This window comes from Leptopilina boulardi, unplaced genomic scaffold, assembly GCF_019393585.1.
Source record: "Leptopilina boulardi isolate dan_hultmark-lab unplaced genomic scaffold, ZJU_Lbou_2.1 LbouV2_332, whole genome shotgun sequence".
NCBI classification, from domain to species: domain Eukaryota; kingdom Metazoa; phylum Arthropoda; class Insecta; order Hymenoptera; family Figitidae; genus Leptopilina; species Leptopilina boulardi.
In genome coordinates, this window is record NW_026137899.1 from 4,151,281 (window position 1) to 4,175,139 (window position 23,859).

At 31.4% G+C, this 23,859-nt stretch overlaps 1 protein-coding gene across 2 annotated transcripts in view; it reads left to right on the forward strand.

Annotated features, from left to right (window-relative positions):
* The window catches only part of LOC127285397 (43 kDa receptor-associated protein of the synapse homolog), a 305,412-nt gene that overhangs the window by 204,446 nt on the left and 77,107 nt on the right, over nucleotides 1–23,859 (forward strand). For both annotated transcript variants that reach the window (XM_051311389.1, XM_051311388.1), the window contains 3 exons: nucleotides 7,685–7,885; nucleotides 9,731–9,829; nucleotides 9,975–10,166. In XM_051311389.1, the coding sequence (XP_051167346.1) occupies nucleotides 7,685–7,885; nucleotides 9,731–9,829; nucleotides 9,975–10,166 (492 nt within the window). The remainder of the gene's footprint in view (nucleotides 1–7,684; nucleotides 7,886–9,730; nucleotides 9,830–9,974; nucleotides 10,167–23,859) is intronic.

Here is a 23,859-nt window from a genome sequence, read left to right on the forward strand (position 1 = left end):
AATTCTGTTATGATTCTTAGTAAGTCTTCTTTTCCTTCTTTGATATGGTCTAGTCGTGTTTTAGATAATAATTCTTTAAGTCTTTCATTATTGCTGAATTGGTACATTTTTTCGTCAGTCAGTTTTTTTTATAGAATCTATCCATAAGTCTTCATAAGCATCATACATACTTTTAATTTTTGCTGTATTAGGTGGTAAAATTGGATTTCCTTGATAATCATATTTTGTGACTGCTGAATATTCAAAGTTAATAAAACAGATTTTATCTTTCTTATCTGCACTACGTTGTGGATGAAGTATTTTAGGTCCTAAGTTTAAAATACCTTTTTCTAAGTCAATTTTAAAATTTTGATAGTAAAGTAAATTTATTCCAATTAAACCATTTTCTCTAAATGCATTTTCATCTTTCGTAACTTGAAAAACTGATTCTTTACCATAAAGTTTTAAACAAATAGAATATTCAAATGTTAGGGGATTGTTTCCTATTGTTAAAACATTATGAGGTGCGTATTTTTTAAAGTTTTTTCCTTCTAACATACTGTTTTTTATGATTGATATATTCGATCCTGTATCAACTACAAATTTTCCCGATTTTAATTTATCAAATTTTAAAGCCACAATAGGTGTGTCGTGTCTTCTTCGTTCTCTCGGGATCAGTGGAAGGTTGTGCTTAGCGGGTTCTCCGATAAAGAAAATTCTTCGTTTAGCTGCACTCGGTCTGGTGGTTTGCTGTTGATCGATCGTGACTGAAAATTTTGAGTTTTCTCTTGACGTGGTGGTAAACCTCTCAATTTTCCTCTACAGACATCTTCTGTATGTCCTACATTTTTGCAATGGTTGCATTTTTCTATATTTGTCTGTTTACTAAATCTTGGTTTTGGAACTGGGTTCTCATTTCTTGGGTTTCTTGTAAAATTTTCTATTCTTCTTTTATCTTTTATATTCACGTTAATTTCTGAGGCAATATTAAAACATTCATTCAGAGTTTTCGGTTTCTGAGGACGGATTCTAATTTCAAATTCTTCACGTATATTTCTTAAGAATGTGCTGACGCTTGCACTTGTTTCTATTTCCTGTCTTACGAAAGTTTCTTCAGGTGTTATATTCATACTATCTATAGACTGCCTGATTTTATCCTGACACTGCATAAATCTTGAGGTGAATGACTCTAAACCTTCATTTTTGCCCATTATAAATGAATCGCAAGCCCTTTGAAGTGATTCTAAACTATCCTTTTCTCCGAATAAAATTCGTAATCTTTCAAAAAAATCAGCAAATGTTTTAACTGCATCGGCTCTAATTGTGTTTGCCGCTTTTCCTACTAATTTTTGTGCAATTCTTGCATGAAGTAATGTTAGTCTTTCATTTCTTTTTGTTTTCTTTTTGGACAATCTTATTAAATGAATGAAGTTTTCTAAACCGCTCCCGTTAAATTCTGGTATTAATTTTATACTTTTTCCAAAATCATATTCTGTAACTTCTTCTAATTCTTCATGATCGCTGTTTAATTCATTCTCATTTAAGGCTAAACCTAAATCTCTTCTAACTGGTTGTTCCATAGCTAACAATCTTGTTTCAAATCTTTCCAATTTTGCAAGAATTGTTTGAAAAAGGTCATTTGAACTTGTTGATGTTTTTGGCATGATTTTTAGAATATTGTCTAATTTAAGTCTGTCAGTCAGTGATATTGAAGGGGATGAACTGTCTGTGTCTATAGTTTCGTTTTCCCTACTTTCTCTAAATGAATTTAAATCCAGTTTGATTTAATAAATTTCCTATGTCGTTTCGTACAATTTTATTTTATAACCGTTCGCGTTTTCTAATTTAAATTTTCATTTCTTGCAATCCTGCTACAAGGAGTACACAAGAATATGAAATTTTTTTTTTTGTTTATTGACGATGGAAATACTGATAAAATCACGGAGTATACCAACGCTTTAAAACAAACTTAGCCACACCCTATGAAGGTCGCCGTTCAACGTACGTAAAGTGGACTTATACTCTTGTTCTAAAGATTCGTAGTTTTGTTTTATATACCTTACTTCAATGTTGCTTTTGAATGTTGGTCTGGATCGTAGTACTGAAAAAATCTCGAATTCTCTTTCGTATACTTGGATAACTCTCTGGATACCTCTCTGTAGACCTGGATATCTGTATCGCTGCTTGGCTAACACTCTGGATAACACTTCGTAGATATGGATATCTGGATCGCTGCTTGGTCAATACTCTGGATAACACTTCGTAGAACTGGATAACTCTCTGGATACGTCTTTGTAGATCTGGATAACTCTCTGGATATCTCTTTTGTTGATTCTCTCGTTCACTTTGAATTATCACTTTGTTTATCTGGAACTAGTTCTTAGTTCTGGATATTTAAAACTTGGATGAACTTCCAAATGATTTTAAATATTTCACCGCTGCCACCAATTATGTTGTCGCCGTAAGAAACAACTAATAATATTATTTTTGTGAGTTGGTTACTCAACTGAGAACAAACTCTACTTTATTTATTTAACAAGCAAAGTACAAAAACTTGGAGATAATCAATCCTTCCAAAGCTTCACTGAGTCTTTTTGGAAGACAATTTACTAACCGTGCTATCACTTTGAATAGCGACTAATTAATCTGACCACACCTGCTAATGTATTAGTTTTAAAAGACTGTGCAATAGTCCCCACTCTTTACAATACACACTCATACTTCATACTGTCGACACCCTGAAAAAAAATTAATTTTTCTAATATCTCAAAGTTTAAAAGTTCTAGAGATATGCCTATATCTGCTACGTCGCTTACACATTCCTCGGCTTCTTCCAGAGTATCAAAACTATTGAGATAATCATCGACATAGTGATTTTTCAAATCGGCGTTAACCGCAATTGGGCACACGGACTGATATTGCATTGCATTTTTACGCATTATGTATTTTGCGGTATACGAGGATCACGCGCTGCCTAATAACATTGATGTCATCAATTATGTTTCCGGCTCCATTTTCCGATCCATTCCGCCCCAAAGAAATTTCTGAACGTGCTGATCTTATTTTCGAATTTTAATTTGCAGGAACAAATGATTAACAAGCTGGAAGTTTATAATGTTTTGCCAGACGAAAACCATCATGTTTTCATTCACTATTGTCTTTTCTTAACATTGATAGACGGCAAAGTATTAAACATTATAACGGGTACAAAATCGATGAAAACTTGTGCGATTTGCCATGCAACTCCAAAGACATTTAATGATATTTCGAATAAACAAAAAGACATATTTTTGCCAAATTTAAACTCTCCTTAACACGGAATTAGTCCACTACATGCCTGGATTCGTCTGTTAGAATTATGTTTACATATCGCTTATAGACTTGACGTGAAAGTTTGGCGGATGAGAACTAAGTTACAAAAAGAATCCTTTCAGGCACGAAAAAAACTTATTCATGAATCACTTTGGAAAGAATTAGAATTAAGAGTAAATAAATCAAAACCTTGTAGTTCTGGAACTACAAATGGTGGCAATACAGCCCGCAGAGCTTTTTCGAATCCAAAATTCTTTGTTCAAATTCTAGGCCTCAATTCACAATTAGTTTGTGACTTTCGAACTATTTTGATTGCTTTGTCAGGGAAGTGTCCTCTTGACTGCAACAAATTCGATAAGTTTGCTACTGCCAGTGCAAAAATTTATATTAATTATTATTATTTGTACCCCATGCCAGCAACGTTACGCATAATCGTACAGTCAATTTCGAGGATGTTTTCAAGGGCGCAATGGACACATCTGATCCCAAAATATCTTCTATGAATCTTTCTTCGCGTCTCTAACACAAACAATTATTGTCAGTACCTAAAGAGGTAAGTAACCTATTTTTAATCTCCGAACATTAATTTGCATATTAAAATGCCTTATAATTTAAATATTTATGATACTAAAAACTAATTTATAATGACAGAATTTCTTTACTTTTCTGTAAATAAATTCCAAACATAAAATTATGAGAGTTAGATTTTCTGAAATTGAATTTATCAAATTCGACTTTAGATTTGCAATTGGAAACCATAAAAACCCACAAGCAATCAGTTTTAAGTAGATTTGTTAAATCTTGTAAAAGTCGTCTGCCATATTGCACCCGCCATTTTGAATTTTGAAAATCTGATATCAGATTCGTATTCAGCGATTTCGAAAACTCCCAAGTAATCAGTTTTAAGCTGATTGGATAAATTTTTTAAAAAACCGTTCGCCATATTGGATCGGCCATTTTGAATTTTGAAAATCTGATATCAGATTCGTAATCAGCAACCCCAAAAACCCCCGAGTAATCAGTTTCAAACTGATTGGATAATTTTTTAATAAAATTTTTCCGCCATATTAGATCCGCCATATTGAATTTTGAAAATCTGATATTAGATTCGTAATCAGCGACCCCGAAAACCCCCGTGTAATCAGTTTTAAGATGATTGGGTAAATTTTTTAAAAAAGTCGTCAGCCATATTGGATCCGCCATTTTCAATTTCTAAAATTTGATGTTAGACTTGTAATCATCGTACCCAAAAATAGTAGAAAGCATAATTGAAAATTTTAAATTTCTTATGCTATCAGAGATAAGAATTTCTGCCTGAAATTACCCGTTCCTGGCGCACTGTGTATCGTCGTAAAGTACAGGGTTCCAGCTTTTATTTGACTCCTACGACAAGTCTCTAGTACGTCGGATTTATCCGGTAGAAATGTTCAAAAACTGCCGAAAACGTGATTTTTGGGACATTTACCCCCATTTTTTTTTAAATGCTAGCATAATGGGAGGTTTTCGTTGCCAGATTCGTATTCAGCGCATCAAAAACTGGGGTGAATGACTTTTCGATTTCTTTTAACAGAAATTTTATTTTTTTGCAGGCTTGTGCTGTTATAAATAAATAATTAATAAATTTATTTTAATATGTAATAGAAATTAAATGACATTGTTAATATTTCACAATGAATCCGGGAAAATATTTGCTTAATTCCTAAGAGGATACTTTGCATAAATAAATTATAAGGTATGTTTTAAAAAATTAAAGTGGTCACTTCAAAAAATCAGCCCCAAAAAAGTTTCAAAATTAATTTTTTTTACTTGTTTTGAAAAAAAATTTAAATTTTTTCTTAGAATTGCTTTAACTTTATTTATAACATATCCAAAGCTTATTAAAATCGGTTCATTGGTTTTCGAGAAAAATAGGTTTTTGATTTTTCTTTCCCGCTCCATAACTCCACCAAAAATGCGTATTAAGGATTCATACTTGCAGATTTTTTTCTTCATGGGGATACCAATATATGGTGCCAATTTGAATTAATTAGCTGCGGACGCACTTTTTGCATGCTTAACCCCCTATACCCTTTAAAAGTTTCAAATTATTTCAAAAAAACTACTTCCTTTTACGAAAATTTTAAGCCTATTTCAATCGTGGGCAAACAATTTTTACAAGGTTTTCAGAATTTTTATATAATATATTTGGTATTCTTATACTACGTACTTTTATGTATTTTGATGCATTGATTACGAAAATCATAGTCACGATACCCGAAAATTTTGATTTTTATGGTGATAATATGCATTGTATATTAAGGTTACAACAAACTTTTTTTATATATTATATATTCGGCGGGTCTCGACATCTAGTGGCGCGTGACTTCTAGTAATTTGTACTAAAAGTATTAATATTTACATAGTATTTTCACCATGAGCATCTATAAATTTCTCAGAATTCATTTGTATTGCTTAAAAATTATATAAAAATTTATTGTTATTTAACCAAAGTCAATAAAAACTTATATCTTCCTCAAATTTAGATTCCGATTTAAACTTAATTATACCAAATTAAATTTTTTTTATTAAATTTAAACATTTCAATGATTTTGTTTCCAAAATGCACCACGTAGAGTGGTACAAATCAATTTGAAGATTTTTGATTTTTTAAATTTTTAAAAAAGTAGCATATCTTCAATACAAATTAATATTTTTTAATCAGAAATGGCTAAAATTTTAAGTTAGGCTAATACCTAAGGGACGGACATTTTTGGACTTCTTGTTCTTCATAACGACAAACTACGTCAAAAATTTTAAAATCTGAGCAATGTTCAGACAAAAGTTTGATTCTGATTTTATTAATATGGATTAATTAAATGTAAATAAATAATTGTTGTCGGCATAAGTTTCTATTTTTTCATGTCATATTTTTAAAATTCTTTACCAGCTTTCCGTATTACGCGCGTTATTAGGTTTAGATTTTCTTATTCTACATAAAAAGCTTTGTTAAAGACCTTAAAGAAGTCATTTTTTTAAATAAGAGAACATTTTACAAAAATATTAATTTAACAAATTTTTCGAAAAAGTAACAACTTTTGTTCTAATTAAAATTTTTCAAATCTGTAAGTTTATAAACCTAACATGTGTTTATACCTACTACAGTGCCAAATTTCATGCAAATCGGTTAAGCTGTTTTTGCGTGATTGGCGTACAAAGCTTTATGACAGACATACATGAAATTTTATATAAATATATTTACTATTAGTTTATTGTATAAATAACAAAAATAATTAATATTAATTCAATAGGAAAAAAGTTGATTTTCTGTCATTTTCCTTTTTTTCAATCATACAAAATTGAGTAAACCATGACAGGTAAATACACTACTCTTTAAAAAAGTTAATTATTTAATAATAAGAGATTAATTTTCCAATAATATTGCATAAATTGACTCAGAAAACAGTAATTATTACTTACTTATAGCAATTTTACCAACATTTCAATTATTTTTTGCAATATATTGCCTCAAACCCAAACGAACCAAAACTTGACCGAGTTCAGTCAACTTCTCGGTTTACACAATCTGCAGGGTATTTTGAGTAAAGTGGGGATAAAGTCTCCAAAAACCGTGTTTTTAAGGGTTTCCAGTATTTTTTTCTCCTTAACCTTACGTGATTGAGACTTCTATATAGGATTAAATTAAAGCTTATATCTTACACTTTAAGACTCATATGCGCAAGATAAAATTTTTTTATAGAAATAAGATTCAAGTTACCCAAAAAGATTATTGGGGTCATTATCTACATTTTTTCCAAATTTCAAATTTTTTTTTATTATGTGCATATGGGTATTAAAATGTACGATTTAAACTTTAATGTAATCGGTTTGTGAAGTATTCACCCTAATTAAAATTTTTTTAAATCTTGCTTATATGAGATTTAAAGTGTAAAATATAAGCTTTAATTTAAGCCTATATAGAAGTGTCTAGAACGTTGGGTTAAGGAGAAAAAAATTAAAACCCTTAAAAACACTATTTTGAAAGACTTTACCCCCTGTTTACTCAAAATCCTGACGTTATATGCAATTTTGGAACCCGGGATCACGTTCAGCAGACAAAAATACATTGGAAAAAAGTCTCATTTTCTAGACCTGTGTAATAATTGTTCAAATGTGCATCTTTATTAGTAATTGTATCAAAAAAAGATTAAAATAATTTTTTTAAATCATTTTACAATAGTATATTAAATATAATAGTAATAATGGTTATTTTTTATGAACGCACCGTAATTGATGCACTTACCCTATATTTTTTACATTCTTTATTTATATATTCAGTCATTATTATTCGAAATATAATAATGGACTTCAGTAACAGATATAAAGTTAAATAACGATTTATTTTGATTGTCTGTAGGTTTACGTTGGATTGTCAGAAGTATTTTGCAGATTACAGGATGCAGATAAAAGTTCAAGATATGCAGCGAGAGCTTATGACTTATCAAGGAGTTTACAACTTGGAGATTTAAATTCTAGACATCATCGAGCTGCATTGCTGCAAATGGCTGCTGCTCTTAGAAAAAAGGGAGAATTGGGTGATGCTCATGATTACTGCTCGGTACATCATTTATATTCTTTCTATATGGGCATATCTCTAGAACTTTTAAATTTTATGTTATCGCTCATTATGATACTTTAAGAATTTTTTAAATAATTTTTCAATACCATAATTTGACCAATTATAGGGCTTTTTAAATGTATCATGCGTTATATAATTTTTTTAATTATGTAGGAAATGACGAACGTAAGTTAAAGTGGTGAAATCGACAGTTTCTAGTGTGTGATATTGACTGTTTTTTTTTAGTTTATAGACTGTAACGTTTTTAACGAAACATTGTGTGTCTTGTGGCTTGCAATAGAAGTAGGTGGGAGTGTAAAGAACTAAAAAATCCATGAAACAATGATGTGCCTCAAATTGAATAAAAACTATGTAGCTTCAAACTTGCGAGGCAACTTTTTCAAAATTTCTACAAGTTAGCAGTTAAACTGATATAACTTTTTTAACGAAGGTTTTTGAGTAACGGCACAACGGGATTATATTATCTACCTAATAAGAAGTAATTTGAACCCATACAGGAATGTGTGCCTCCTTTACACAAAAAATGCAATGACTTCAAACATTAAATTTTAAAACGTAACTCAAATCAAAATACCACATATTTGAAAAGCACATGTTGAATTTTGCTTCTAAATGCTCCTAACTCATTGTAATCTCTTCTCATGCATTATAAAAGTATACAGAAAAATAGTTAACCTTTGCACACTTCATTAAAACTGTATAATTAATAATGAATATAAACCTAAACTGTCTGACGCATAGTTTGTGAAGAAAAGTAAGTATTAACTAATAGATGTGTTTAAATCTGGCTGATATTTCTCACTCGAAGGTTTTTGGGGTCGCTGCGACTACTAATCTGAATTTTAAATTTTCCAAAATTCAAAATGGCGAATCCAATATGGCGGACGACTTTTTAAAAAAGTGATCCCATTGGCCTCAAATTTGTTACTTGGGGGTTTTTGATGTCGCTGATTATGAATCTGAACTTTATTTTTCAAAATTCAAAATGGCGGATCCAATATGGCGGATGACTTTTAAAAAAATTGATCCAATTGGCCTGAAATTCGTTACTCGGGGGTTTTTTGTGTCGCTGACTACGAATCTGAACTTAGTTTTACAAAATTCATAATGGCGGATTCAATATGGCGGATGACTTTTTACAAAATTGATCCCATTGGCCTAAAATTTGTTACTTGTGGGTTTATGGGGTCGCTGACTACGAATCTGAACTTAATTTTTCAAAATTCAAAATGGTGGATCCAAAATTGCAAACAAAATTTTTTAAAAAATTTTTTAAAAAATAATTTTAAAAAATTCAAAAATTGTTATAAACTACATTTACTTATGACTTAATACACAATAGGCCATAAAATTTTTGAAACTGTAGCATTAAATCATTTTAAAGGTGGTAGCGACACAAAAAACCCCCGAGTAACAAATTTCAGACAAATTCGATCAATTTTTTTAAAAGTCGTCCGCCATATTGGATCCGCCATTTTGAATTTTAAAAAACTAACGTCGCATTTGAAATCAGCGACCAAAAAAATCCGCGAGTTACAAATTCCAGTCAGTTTTAAACACATGTAGAAATTTTGGGCAGGTTTTTTGCAATAAGGCCCACTGTGATGCCTAACAATGTGTAAAAATGAGTTACGCAAATTTTTTTATAGTATTTGATCAATACTGAAGACAATAAAATTTGTTTCACGAATGTGCCCTGAAAAAAAATTAATTTTTCTAATATCTCAAAGTTTAAAAGTTCTAGAGATATGCCCATATCTCTTTTTTATATTTAAAGACAATTTTTTCGTTTTTAATATTTTTGCTAAGAAATTTTACTTTCAGGAGGCAACACGTCTATCTTTGGTTTCCGGAGATCAAGCCAGTTATGCGCGGAGTATACGTATCATGGGTGATATTTATAGAAAAAAGTCCGATATAAATGTAAGCATAAATTTTTATAACTCGTTTATCAACTTTTGTTTTCAGCTTTTTCACTCTTTTAAAGTTTTCCAACTGACACTTGAAAGAAAAGTATTTCAAATAAGGGAAAAAAATAGTTTGAAATAAAATTGCAAGTATTTTACAGAAGGCATTTCGCCAATATGAAAGTGCCATGGGATCTGCTGCAGCAACTGGAGATCGTTTGTGTCAAATGGAAGCTATGGATGGTGCTGCAAGGTGTCTCGAAGTACTTAGGGTACAAAATAAAATTTGCAACTGCCGACCTCTCGAATTTAATACTAGACTGTTGGAAGTTGCCGGATCTGTTGGAGCAAAGGTAATATTATCAAATTATATGGACAATTACTGTATGGGTGAAATTCCTGTAGCGTACTAAGTGAAAAAAAGTTGTTTAGATCGGGATGTAACTTGTACATTGTTTAGCCCTATTGGTGAGTACTTTAACCACATTATTAGGTATTTCTGTGGGAGGGGGTTGAATTTTTTTGATAAATGTAAACAGTAAATTTTTGAATAGTTTTTGAAAAGTTTTTTCAAAGAAAAAACGCTGGATAAAATTTTTGCGGGTAATTTTAACCAATTTTAATTCAAATAGACGGTGGTGCCCTCAACTACGATAAAATTTGTCGCAATTAATTTTTATACCGATTTTAGGGTAAAAATTCTATTTTTTTCATGTATTCCTGCTCTTTCTAATGGTAGAAAAATTTTAAGTTTTTATAACTTTACCTGCTTAAGGTGTTTACAAAAATAAAAATGAGGAAGGGGGTCCTAGGTCTTTTTGGCAAACGATCCTTCAGGCAAATTACAGAAGTAAGAAAACAGTGTTTTATTACTTCTGGAAAAACCCAAAAAGCAGATGTAGAGAAATATGTATTTTTAATATAATACATAAAATAGTTGTTCCCTACAGCTCGGCCATTTCTGACAATTTGGTCGTCCCGACCAATAATAATTTTAAGCATTAAAAATAAAATCTGAAGGGTCACTACCACACAAAGACCTGGGATTTACAATCTCGGAAACGTTATTAAATTACTGCTCTAATCCAATGTTTCGTCTGGTCTGGGCCTACAGTCCCAGTATAAGGGATTTGAGTTAATTGAAATCCTTCAATGTCGCTCACAATATAGCGGTCATAATCTAGGACCTTTTTTACAACGTAAGATCCCTTAAACGTCGGGATTAACATTTTATTGACACATGGCGTTGAATCTGAATTCTTTATCATCACATAATTTCCCACACTATACACAATTAGTTTTTTATGACTCGCCTTATACATTCGCTCATTACTCTGTTGTGATTTGATAATTCGCTTACACGCATTTTGTCGCATTTGTGGAAGATCGTGCTGATTCTTAACCCTTTCTTCTGATAATTCTCTAATTGTGTCATTTATCTCACCTTGTTGATTGACACCGAATAACAATCGGCTAGGTGTTTCACCCGTGGATCGACAAACTGTGTTATTAATTGAATATTCAGCTTGTTTAATAACTTATCCCATTCATCAGGATTTGCACATAATTTTGACAACATGGGTGTCAAATCTCGATTAAAACGCTCAATTTGACCATTTGCCCGTAGCGTACCTAGAGCAATTAAAACGTGCTTGATACATTTTTCTTCAAGAAATTCGGAAAATATTTTAGACGTAAGACATGTACCTCTGTTGCTAATCACACGTTTGAGTACGCTATAATTTTCGAAATATTCACGCAATATATTCATAACTTCTTCAGATTTCGTTGACTTACACGCATACAATTTAATGAATTTTGTAAAACTATCTACAATCTCAAAAATGTACTTATTTCCTTTTCTAGTCTTTTCTAAAGGGCCATAATGGTCGATATGAATTGTATCGAAAGGAACGCCGATTTTGTCAATACTGTGCATGAATCCCTCGCTTTTTTCGCTCTGAGGGTAGAATTCGATGCATCTTAAACAATTTCTTATATATTCTTTAACTCTCTGTCGCAAATTCGGAAACCAATATACCGTTAACAATTATTAACAACTTTATCAAATCCTACATGTCCTAAATCGTCTAGACAAGTGCGAATAACATGATCAATCAGACATTCTGGTACATAAAATAAAATATTATCATTGTTCATTTTTCGATACACTAATCCGTCGCGTAATTCGAAAAACTTGTCTTCACAATTTTCTAATTTTTCGCGTGTTACATCCCGGTAACAATTTTCCCTAATTTTCCTTAAAATTATCGTTAAAATAAGACTTTTTATATAATTCTATGATAATTTTACAATACTTAAACTATATGTCTTATTTTAATGTATTTATTTATGTATATATTGCTAGGATAGAATGTGGAAACGAAATCGATCTCAAAAGAGATATGACATTCGTTTTCACCATAAAAGTTCAGAAAGTTGAAAAGCTAAAAATAGGATATATGTAAGCAAAATGTGAAGCAAGTTCGAGCTTGTTTGTTTATACGCGTGAAGAATGTGAAGGTTGTGAAGATCCAAGTGTAACATGATCTTCAAAAGCCCATTGTCAGCATATAAAAGAGAGAATTCAGAAAGAAGAAGATTCAATGTCATACATGCGATGTAGATCATTACCATATAAGGAAAGTCATTCTATTTATAGATCACCCCTTCCTCAATAATATGACACTTCTCCCACTAATTAGCATAATCGACTAGTATATAAACAAGAGCTTTTTTCATAAAGCTTGTCAAAAGTTCCGGTGCAATCTCTAACATCGTAGAGCGACCCTTCAGTTTACTTTCGCCCTAATTATTGTATTCTTTCCTGATAGCCAATAGGTGCAAGTTAATTTGACTTTTCACTTAGAACATAGTTCTTTCCTGATAGCCAATAGGTGCAAGAGAAGCAAATTAACACTTAGAATCAATAATTTAATAGAAATAACTGTCGTATTTATAACTATAAATACTAAAGAAATCCTGCATTATCTCTTTTTCTAAATTTGTCAATTTAGTATATGTTGCTTCTCTTACACCTGCTATAAAATTCATTCCTGTCAAAGGTGCGAGTGACGAGAAATAACAATAAAGAATATTGCAATTCTTTAAATAGTTATAAAACAATTTAAGTCGTTAAAGTTACACAAGTGCAACCAAAACGAACTATTTCAAATCAAATCAAAACCAATTTATAACGACTAAGCTATAATCATCGATTTATCCGACTTCATTGCTAAAACTAAGTAAACGAATTGTAAACTTGTATCATTATTGTTTAATCATTACTATATAATTATTATTTAATCAATAAATGTTATAAAAGGGAATATTTGACTTGTTATTGTAACGCAAAACCCGTAGTTTTGACAAGTGACCACGATCCTACATAAAAATAAATATCAGGCTTTACCAACCTGGTTAATCAGCCTTATTACCTTTAAGTAAATAAAATTCATTTTTATTTAAAAACCACGCCTAGTTCGGAACGTAACAGCTGATTTGGTGGCAGCGGTGGGATTGTCACTTTTGTTGCAAAAACAATTTTATGAAAATTCTCAAATAATTCGGCATATTTATTTAGAACAAATTTCAAAAATTTTAAGGGTTCAAATTTATTTAAAATCAATTATATCACTCTTATAAACACATCATATTTCATTAAATGTTTATTCATATACTTCACTATAAACATTTGTAAACGGTCATTTTAAATTCTCTAACAGTTTTGTTCTTACGCCGTCCGGCGAATTACAGAATTTGTTATATTTTCATTTTACGCCGTCCGGCGAACTTGAGAATTAGGGCATTTAAAACCCGACTGTTTAATAAATTCATAAAATCATTCAAAATATTATTGAGTAAGCTATTTTTACGCCGTTCAGCGAACTATAGCTTTGAAAATTGGAGATCTACGCCGTCAGGCGAGGTTTTCATATCAATAAATTTTGATAATATCATTATTTGGAATTTTGAGGTCTTAGCAGGGTCAATTTTACGCCGTCCGGCGAATTTTGACTTTGTACTCGACGTTTTACGCCGTTCGGCGAATTCTGTCTAAGCCCTTGGTTTACACAAACAATTGAAAAGAAGTCTCAATTTTTTGATTTATTTGTAATATCAATTTTCTAAAATAACAATGTTATTTTTAGTCAGATTAGATTATGACAGATAAACCTAAAATTGATAGAAAACCCAGAAATAGAGGAGGAACAAACGCAAAAAGGCGATTTGATAAAACCGATAATCTTAATATAACAATTCTTCAAAATCAACAAGATTTTTCTACATTCTTCGATTTACTATTACATCAAACAGAGAAATTAATATCCGTAAACAAGAATTAAAATAAAAGGGTTATAATAAAATTCTTAATGTATTTTGTTTACTTTATTACATTCCTTGTATATGTAATGTTTTTCGCCATAGTTTGGTGGACAGTTTATTATTAAAAATTCGGTTAGTAACCACAAATGAATAATTACTTCTCAATTCTTGAATATAATCAACATAATTATCCTTACGTGAAATTAATCTCAGGTAATTTTAAATCACATAAAGGTAATTTTCTTATTGATCATACATTAACAATAAATTTGGTTAAAGAATCAGCAATATCATCGTTTGTATCTATAGATAAAAACGTCATAATAACAGCAAGACAAGGTGCAATTTGCACAAGTGGTAGTACATTAATAGAATTCAGCGATTTTTCTCTAAGATTTGAAACTATCGATTATCAAAGTGAAACAGAAATTATTGGAATTCTTGGTGCGCCATTTCTCGATCAAATTTATGAAACAAATTATTTCAATAGAATAGCAGTTTTTTATGAAAGAGCAATTTGGAGACGTGAAATCTCTATCCAAGGCCGAATCAGACGCCGTATTATCACTTTTATCCGAAACTTCTCTTTCCGAAGAATTCCAATACTAAATAGAATTCTTAATGAATAGATACAACAACGAAATTTCATTTAATTTAGTTATTTACCCAAATATCCACATATCTTCCCAAAATTTAAAAGAAAATAGAGGGCTCTTCATAGTTAATCCTTGTTTAGATATTAACCTGATTAACGAAAATAAATTGGCTCCAGGTACAATAATTAATAGATCTGAATCTCTATTATTGACTCCAGGACCAACATTCACCTCAGGAACAGTATCAATAATAATTGCGCATAAGCCTATCAAATTTCACACCTACATTAATAATCAACAACCCGAATTGACAGGTGTTCTTGGATTATTTTTTCTTAACACAGATCCTAGTGAATTTCGGTTATAACTTTACATAAAACTGTATATAATATACAATATTAATCAATATAGTTTTCGACATTGATCATAATAAAATTTCAAATTTCACAGAATCAATCTTTTTAATATAACTAATCGATAGGACAAAAACAAAAATTTTAGATTCCCAAAATTTGGGAGAAATTTAAGTTTTCGTAAAGCCCCCTTGAGAAAAGATATCAGGCGAATATACTAACATAAGAGGTTGCAGTTGCAAACAGGCGCGAAAGTTTGATTTTATACTCTCGCACTACTGTATAGCGCCAAGTGCGTTGGTCCGTAAGTAGTACAAGACGAGTTATGTCAGACAGACAATAGTCCAATAACACTAAAACTCCCTAGTAGCAATACGGCTATACGGTTCCAAGCCGCCATTATCCGTATTCCCCTATGAACTCATACTTTCATTTTATTGAAAAATATAATCAATTATATTCAAAAATTCTTTTGGAATCATATTTCTTTAAGGATCACGAGTGTTTATTCATACTTGATCCATCTTTACCAATCAATTTAATTAAAGAAAGTGAATTAATTCCCTTTTTAGGAATAAATCGCATAATTAAATATTCCTTAAGAGATAGTACAGTCAACACTATCGGAGAAGCAAAAGTTTGCATCAATTACACAGTTTTAGAATTCCAAACTATTAATAGTGAGAGTAATTCTAATATTGTTGGAATTTTAGGGTTACCATTTTCATTTGATATAATTAACGAGATATTTTAATTATTCCTTCCGTTTTTAGTAAACTTATAATCATGGCTATAGATAGACCACAAACAAGTAATTTATCCGTTAATATTGATAGAACTTTAAATGATGCCATGATAACATCAATGGCTGAGTGTTTTGCGTTGCAACAGGGCATAATGAATATTCCTTTTTATGATGGTAAAAACATTTCGGTAAGAGATTTTATAGAAGATATAATAAATGGTGAGTCTAATATTCCTATTCATTGTGAAAAACAATATTTAAAGGCAATTCTTGCCAGATTAAAAGGTGTAGCTAGAGATAGTATACAAGGTAAGAATTTTAATACCATAGACGAACTAATCCAACATTTAACACAAAGATTTGCTCATCGCAAGTCATATACATGGTATCTGCAAGAAATATCTACAATTCGTATGGGCCGAAATGATAATGTTAGTGAGTTAGTTAGTTAGTTGAATGTGCATTAGAAGCATTCACCCGAGGTTTACCAGATGGTATGGCTAGTATTCTAGAAGCTAGAAATCCTACAACCATTGAAGAAGCATTAAAATTTGCTTTGGAATTTGAAACCCGACATCAGTATCATAAAGCGGCATATAATGCATATCATTATTCACGAAATTCTCAATCAAGTGATTATGGTTCCAGAGAACGAAGCCCTAGTCCTATAGTACGATTTGCTCATCCAAATGAAGCAATGAGACATCATGCTCAATCTCCTATTCCTTTTGGTATATTGAAAAATCCATATCAACCATACCAACCATCTACCAGTCATCAACAACCATACTTTCAACACCCAAATCATTATCCTCCAAATGCATATGTTCCTTATAATCCTTACCCTTATTTTCCTCATTCTTCATCACCACAAATGCACAACGATAAACCATACGAAGGGAATAGAACGCCCCCTCGTGCGCAATCTCCTAAACCTTCTGAAAAGGATCATTTCAACTCCAACATCCCTCGACGAACGGACGCGACGACGAGTGTGGAACTAAAAGAGCGTCCTACAAGCGTGAGAATTTTGAGAAAAATGAAACAATCTTGCACGCCAAAAATAATCGAGAATCCCCAGTAATCACCATAAATTCCCCTAGTTTCTTGGAAACAACAGCACTTTTATTAGTAGATACTGGAGCAGATGTAAATTTAATTAAATTATGTGTATTACAACCAGATTTAGAAGTCAAACAGGATGAAGCAATACAAATAACTGGAATAACTCCTATAAAAACATCTACTTTAGGAATCGTAAAAATAGAAATAGATTCCAAATTAATTACTTTTCAAGTAGTACCTTCCGATTTTCCTATAGAATCAGATGGTATATTAGGAAGGGAATATCTTCGACAAGAAAAGGTAGAAATATCCTTCTGGCATAATACACTTGTAACAGCTTCTAATCCTATAAAACCAATATTATTTACCGATACAGAATCATCCCTAGCAAGAGAAAATTTAATTAATAATAAAATCATAAAAAACCCAAATTTAATAATCAAAGCCAGAACTAAACAGATAATACCTGTTAAGGTTTTAAATACTAGTTTAAAACAAGGATACCTGCCATTAGTAAAAACTACAGATGGATTATTAATAAGCGAAGCAATAGTAACAAATAACGATGGAAAATGTCATATTTTTGCAATTAACACCACATCGGAAGATAGCGAAGTTGAAATACCTCCACAAGAATTAATACGCTTTGAATTCTACAAACTACCGGGCGAAGATTTAGATGAATATGAAACAGATGATGAGTTTATACCTCCTGAAGATAGAGCTTCAGCTGTAATTGAAAATTTAAGGTTAGAACACCTAAATGACGAAGAAAAACAACACGTAAGAGAAATCATAAATAAGTTTCCAGAAAGTTTTCATCTTCCTGGTGAACAGTTAACACCTACACATTTAGTACAACACAAAATACACACTAATGATGAAATACCAATACACACTAAACAATATAGATTTTCACCATCGTAGAAAGAAGAAATTGATAAAGTAATCGATAGAATGATAACAGAAGGTGCTATAGGACCTTCAAAATCTCCATATAACTCACCATTGCTAATAGTACCGAAGAAAATAGATGGAACTGGAAAGAAAAAATAGCGGATAGTAATAGACTTCAGAGCTTTAAATGAGAAGACAGTGGGCGACTTTTATCCGCTACCCAGCATTATTTCAATAGTCGAAAATTTGGGCAATGCTCAATACTTTTCAGTTTTTGATTTAGCTAGCGGATTTCATCAAATTGAGTTAGATCCAAAAGATAGGTCGAAAACAGCATTTTCCACAACGCATGGACATTATGAATATATCAGAATGCCCATAGGACTAAAGAACTCACCAGCAACATTCCAGAGATTAATGGACCAAGTATTATTAGGTTTACAAGGTGTAGAACTATTTGTTTACTTAGATGATATTGTGATTTTTGCTAAAGACTTGGAAGAACATGGTAAGAAGATTCGAAGATTATTGCAAAGATTAAAGGATGCAAACTTATCTTTACAACCGGAAAAATGTGAGTTTTTATTCAAAGAAGTTGCTTATTTAGGACACATAATTAGTAATGAAGGAGTAAAACCTAATCCAAAAACAATTAAAGCTGTAGCAAATTTTCCAATACCAAAAACACCAAGAAATGTGAAACAATTTTTAGGATTAGCAGGATACTACAGGAGATTCATAAAAGACTTTTCAGGAAAGGCAAAACCTCTTTCTAATTTATTAAAAAAGGGTTGAAAAGTGCTGATCTAAACAATTCTAATACACGCACAGAACAAACAAGAGGTCATTAACTGTACCACGAAAGAATAAATTCATACCTACCTCAAGAAGATAGCCATAATACTTTGAATACACAAACACGCATTACAACATTGTAAATTCATTTCGATGTCACATCATCATTCTTGTCTTCACATTAGCTACTACAGATAAACTCAAGGGATATCAATGTCACAATGAATGTAGGTCAGTAAGCGTAAGGACTAAAAAAGATAGTCTCAATTTCAAAAATTCCAGTCTTATAATCATGTATTTGCGACAACTGGAAATAATTTCATCGGGACGATGAAAATCTAAGGGGGGGGAGACTGTTACATCCCGGTAACAATTTTTCCTAATTTTCCTTAAAATTATCGTTAAAATAAGACATTTTATAAAATTCTATGATAATTTTACAATACTTAAACTATATGTCTTATTTTAATGTATTTATTTATGTATATATTGCTAGGATAGAATGTGGAAACGAAATCGATCTCAAAAGAGATATGGCATTCGTTTTCACCATAAAAGTTCAGAAAGTTGAAAAGCTAAAAATAGGATATATGTAAGCAAAATGCCTAGTTCGGAACATAACACGCGAATTTTTACAATTTCTGCATCTTGATTTTGTTTAATCGACAATACTTGATCGAAATTATTCGCCTCTAAAACAAGAACGCTATGACAACGACTCAACGCATCCACATGCTCCATTTTTTTACCGGGTCTATGCTGCCGTGCTGATGAAGAAAGTCCGTACTTGCATTTAGAGTGTTTTCGAGATATTTAAAGAAACGCGTTTTTAACTAGCATAATTAATATATAAAAGTTATTAAAATAATTACAACGGTACTTAACTAATTTTGGCATGCTCTATTTAATGGCGCAAAAAAAATTTAAAAATTTTCATTTTTTATAAACAAAATGTCGATTACTGCCAAAAATTAATTTTTAAATCCTGAAAATACTGCCACAAAGTCCGTAAGTGCTCCTACGGCTCGATGACGTCACGACCATAGAGTCCGTACTTGCAGCCTATTACGTATATTCTATCTTGTGACTATGGAAAAAAGTATTAGGCTTTTATATTTTTTACAATTTTTGTTTGTTGTTATTTAAAAAAGTACAGAAGTGTAATAAATAATAATTTACAAATAAATTAATAATAGTTTTTTTTTAATTTCTTAATTATTATTAATTTATTGAACTGAAAGAAATTTTAATTATTTATTATTAAATTATTGTTTAATAATATTAATAATAATAATATTAATATTATTATTATTATTATTATTAAATTAATTATAATTAGTATTTTCATTTAACTGTTTATTTATATTAGATTAATAATAAATAATTAAATTACTTAAGTTAATGTAATGTTATTTGTGGAAATGCAAGTACGGACTTTTTCCATCAGGAAAGTTGGTCCTTTATCGCCAGAAATACTTGAGGCAAAGAGTCCGTACTTGCTCTTACGGCCCATGGCATCAGTATTTCTAGTCAAGTCAGACCACATTTACTGGCAGTACTTGCCCTTGCGGACTCTGCTTCCAGTAAAGTTCATAAATACGTCATCATTTTCGAGCAGTAATAGCACTTACCGACTATTTTTACTTGCAAGTACGGACTCTGTCAAAATGATTTCGCGAAATCACTGTAATTAAACACTAATTAATTAACATTAATAAAAAATATTACTACAGCTAGATTCCTTTTTTCATAACGAATCCAGTGATATAAAAAACTCATTTTCGATAAAAATCTCGATTACCGACTTTCTTCATCAGCACGGCAGTATGTTGTATCTCATAATCATATTCTTGTCAAAACATAGCCCATCTTGAAATTCGCGGATTAATGGTTTGTTTTTCAAAGTTTGATTAACACTATCACAATCTGTGATAATTTTAAATTTTTTACCGAACAGATACACGTGAAAACGTTTAATCGCATAGATTGCAGCAAGACACTCTAGTTCGAAGCTATGATATTTAGTTTCAGACGGAGTTGTGCGATGACTATAATAAGAAACAGGCTGAAAAATACCATTTTCTTGTTTTTTGCATTAAAATGGCATCAAAGCCTCTGGCGCTCGCATCACAATGTAATTCGGTTTTTAAATGGGGCGAACAAATTGCTAAAATTGGTTCGGATGCTAATCTTTCTTTTAAAAATTCAAACGCTTCGTTTTCTTTTTGACCGAAATAAAAGGTTTCATCTTTTTTCGCAATATCATGAAGCGGTTTCGCGATGGTCGAGAAGTTTTGCACAAATCGTAAGAAATAGCTCGCCATGACAATAAATCGCTGTACCTCTCTTACATTTCGCGGAGTCGGATAATCGAGAATTGCCTGCACATTTTCCGTACTCGGTCTTGCACTATTTTCGTTTATTAAATATCCTAAATAAATTATTGCCTTATATAAAATTTATCTAGCCGAAATTGTAGCTTACACTTTTTAGCTATTTCAAAGACTTCGCGAAGGATCTCAAAATGCTCGTCAATACTCTGAGTTGCGATCAGGATATCGTCGAGATACAATAAAATTTTTCCTGCTCTAATTAAAGGTTCAAAAATACTGCTGAGATATCTTTGAAAAACTCGAGGCGCATTTGTCACGCCAAACGGCATTCTTAAAAACTCATATTGACCGAAAGGTGTTATAAACGCGGTATATTTAATTGAAGATTCTGCCATTTTTATATGGTGAAATCCATCATTCAAATCTAATTTAGTAAACCATTTTTTATTCTTTAATTTATCTAAGTGATCTTCAATTAATGGAGTTGGAAAATTATCTTTAATTGTTATTTTATTAATTTCGCGATAATCCGAACACAGACGAATTTTGCCATTTTTCTTTCGCACTAATACAATTGGACTGGCGTAATCGGAATTACTTTTTCTAATAATTTTTTTTCTTTATTAAATTGTCTAAAATAACAAATAATTTTTCTTGATCCGAAAACGCCAATCGTCTCGGACGAAATGTAATTGGTTGGTCGTGTTTTAAATGAATCGTCATCTCCGGTTCAATAATTTCTTCGCCTTCATATCTAACATATTCATACACTACTTTATAAAGTTCATTAACTTCTTTAAAAATATCAGTCGGCAGTTCCGGATCGACATCTAATTGTTCGTTAACTTTATTCGGAGAATCTACGTGATCAGTCGACAATAAGGGGTTAACAAAATTTATACTTTTCTCTTTGTCAGATTCTAAACGCATCGCTTGAAGGACAAGAGCTCTAGTTTCTTCACGCGACGTAAAATCTCGACCTAATAACGCAGCATGGCTCATAGTTTCATCAGGTATCACAGTGAAATTAACTTTTGTTTTAACTTTTTCGATTTCGACTTCTATTTCAAAGCAACCTAATATATTAAGACAAGAATTATTGATACCACAAAATTTATTATCTCCTTTCATAATAGATCGTGCATTTAAAGGAACAATTTTATTTCTTATCAAACTGGTAGGTGACCCTAAATCGACTACAGCCATAATTAAATTTTTATGAAAAACTTGTTTTTCTTCGTCTTTTACAGAAAATTCTACCGGTAAAACATAGGGAGGAACGAAATCATTATTTAAACCTAAAGACTTATCTTTTGTTGTATCGCTTCTGATTTCTGCCTGCACCAAATAAACCGTATCTCTGTTGATTTTTCCTGTTTTCTTGGACAATTTTTCACTTGATGCGAACTATCTCCGCATTCGTAACAGGATCCTCGTTCTCTTCTTTCTTTTTTGCAGTCGGGCGCAAAATGACTTGGTTGGTTACAATTGTAACATCGCATACTTCGTCTTTCTTTCGAGGTTGAAGCTGACTCTGGTTTAATTGCATCTTTTTTTTGTTCATCGGACTTTTGTTTTGAGTTCACTTCCGTCGATTTATTGTCCTTTTCATCGTAATTTTTGGGTAACGATATTCCGTCGAACGCTTGCAACAAGTCACTTGTCGTTTTAAAACAATGCATCCGCGCTTGGTTTCTAATACGTGGATCAGGAATGCCATCCACGATATAGTCAATTGATTCCTCCTCTGGAATGGGCACTCGATTTGCTAAAATCACTTTGTCTTGATAATAATCGCTAAATGGTTCACTTGCTAACCATTTTCTTTTTTCAAATTCGCGGCGTAAAGCAAGTCTATTTGGACGTTGGTTAAACATAATTTTCATTTTTTCCTTTAACTCCACTACACTAAGCGATAAATGTTCTGGTTTAAAATGGAACCAATCCAAAGCTGGTCCCTTTAATTTCGCCGGAATCAAAATTTTAAGTGTATGTTCGTTAAGTAAATAATTTTGACGTATCCACTCCAATTTTTGAAACCACGTATCAAACGAATTGTCACTACCCGAAAAGTCATTAAGCAAATCACTAATTGCTTTTAAATTAAGTACCGTCAGGGCGCGAATAAAATCAAAGAATTTTTTTACTTTTCTTCTCGTTAGATCCCACTTCTGATATGTAGGAGGCAAAGCGAAATAAAACAGAGTCTATTTCAGTTTAGAAATAATTTTTGTTCAAAGAGGGATGGTTCATGACTGACTGTCACTAGCCTTTAGCAAGGTTTTTATAACTTTACCTGCTTAAGGTGTTTACAAAAATAAAAATGAGGAAGGGGGTCTTTTTGGCAAACGATCCTTCAGGCAAATTACAGAAGTATGAAAACAATGTTTTATTACTTCTAGAAAAACCCAAAAAGCAGATTAATGAAATATGTATTTTTAATATAATTAATAAAATAGTTGTTCCCTACAGACTCTTTTTTAAAAATTAAAATTAAATTTTTTTTTCAAAATCGTTCATTTTTTTAAAAAAGGGTCCCGGTAAGAAGATAGTCTGTGGGCGTTCTGGATAGTAGGAATCTGTTACCGGCATTTTTGCGAATATTATGATTGCGCAATATTGCGTAATTGAAAAAAAATGATTGGTATTTCCTGTTTGTGTTTTAACTTATTAAAAATTATTTTGACAATATTGCTATCAGTACTATCAGTACTGAATGTCTTTGCTTTTTAGGGTATCTTTCCTTTTTAGCTTAGCGCGATTCGAAATTCTTCCTAAGCAATCAGTTTTATGGTTTTCTATAGTTGACAGATTTAATATATTTAGAGAACAGCGGCCCGAAAAGTGAATGCGGAGTTTTTGCTATCGCTCACATCTAAACTCCTTAGCTCTAATGAGCAAGTATGCTATGTTAGTCTTAACTAGACATATTAAAA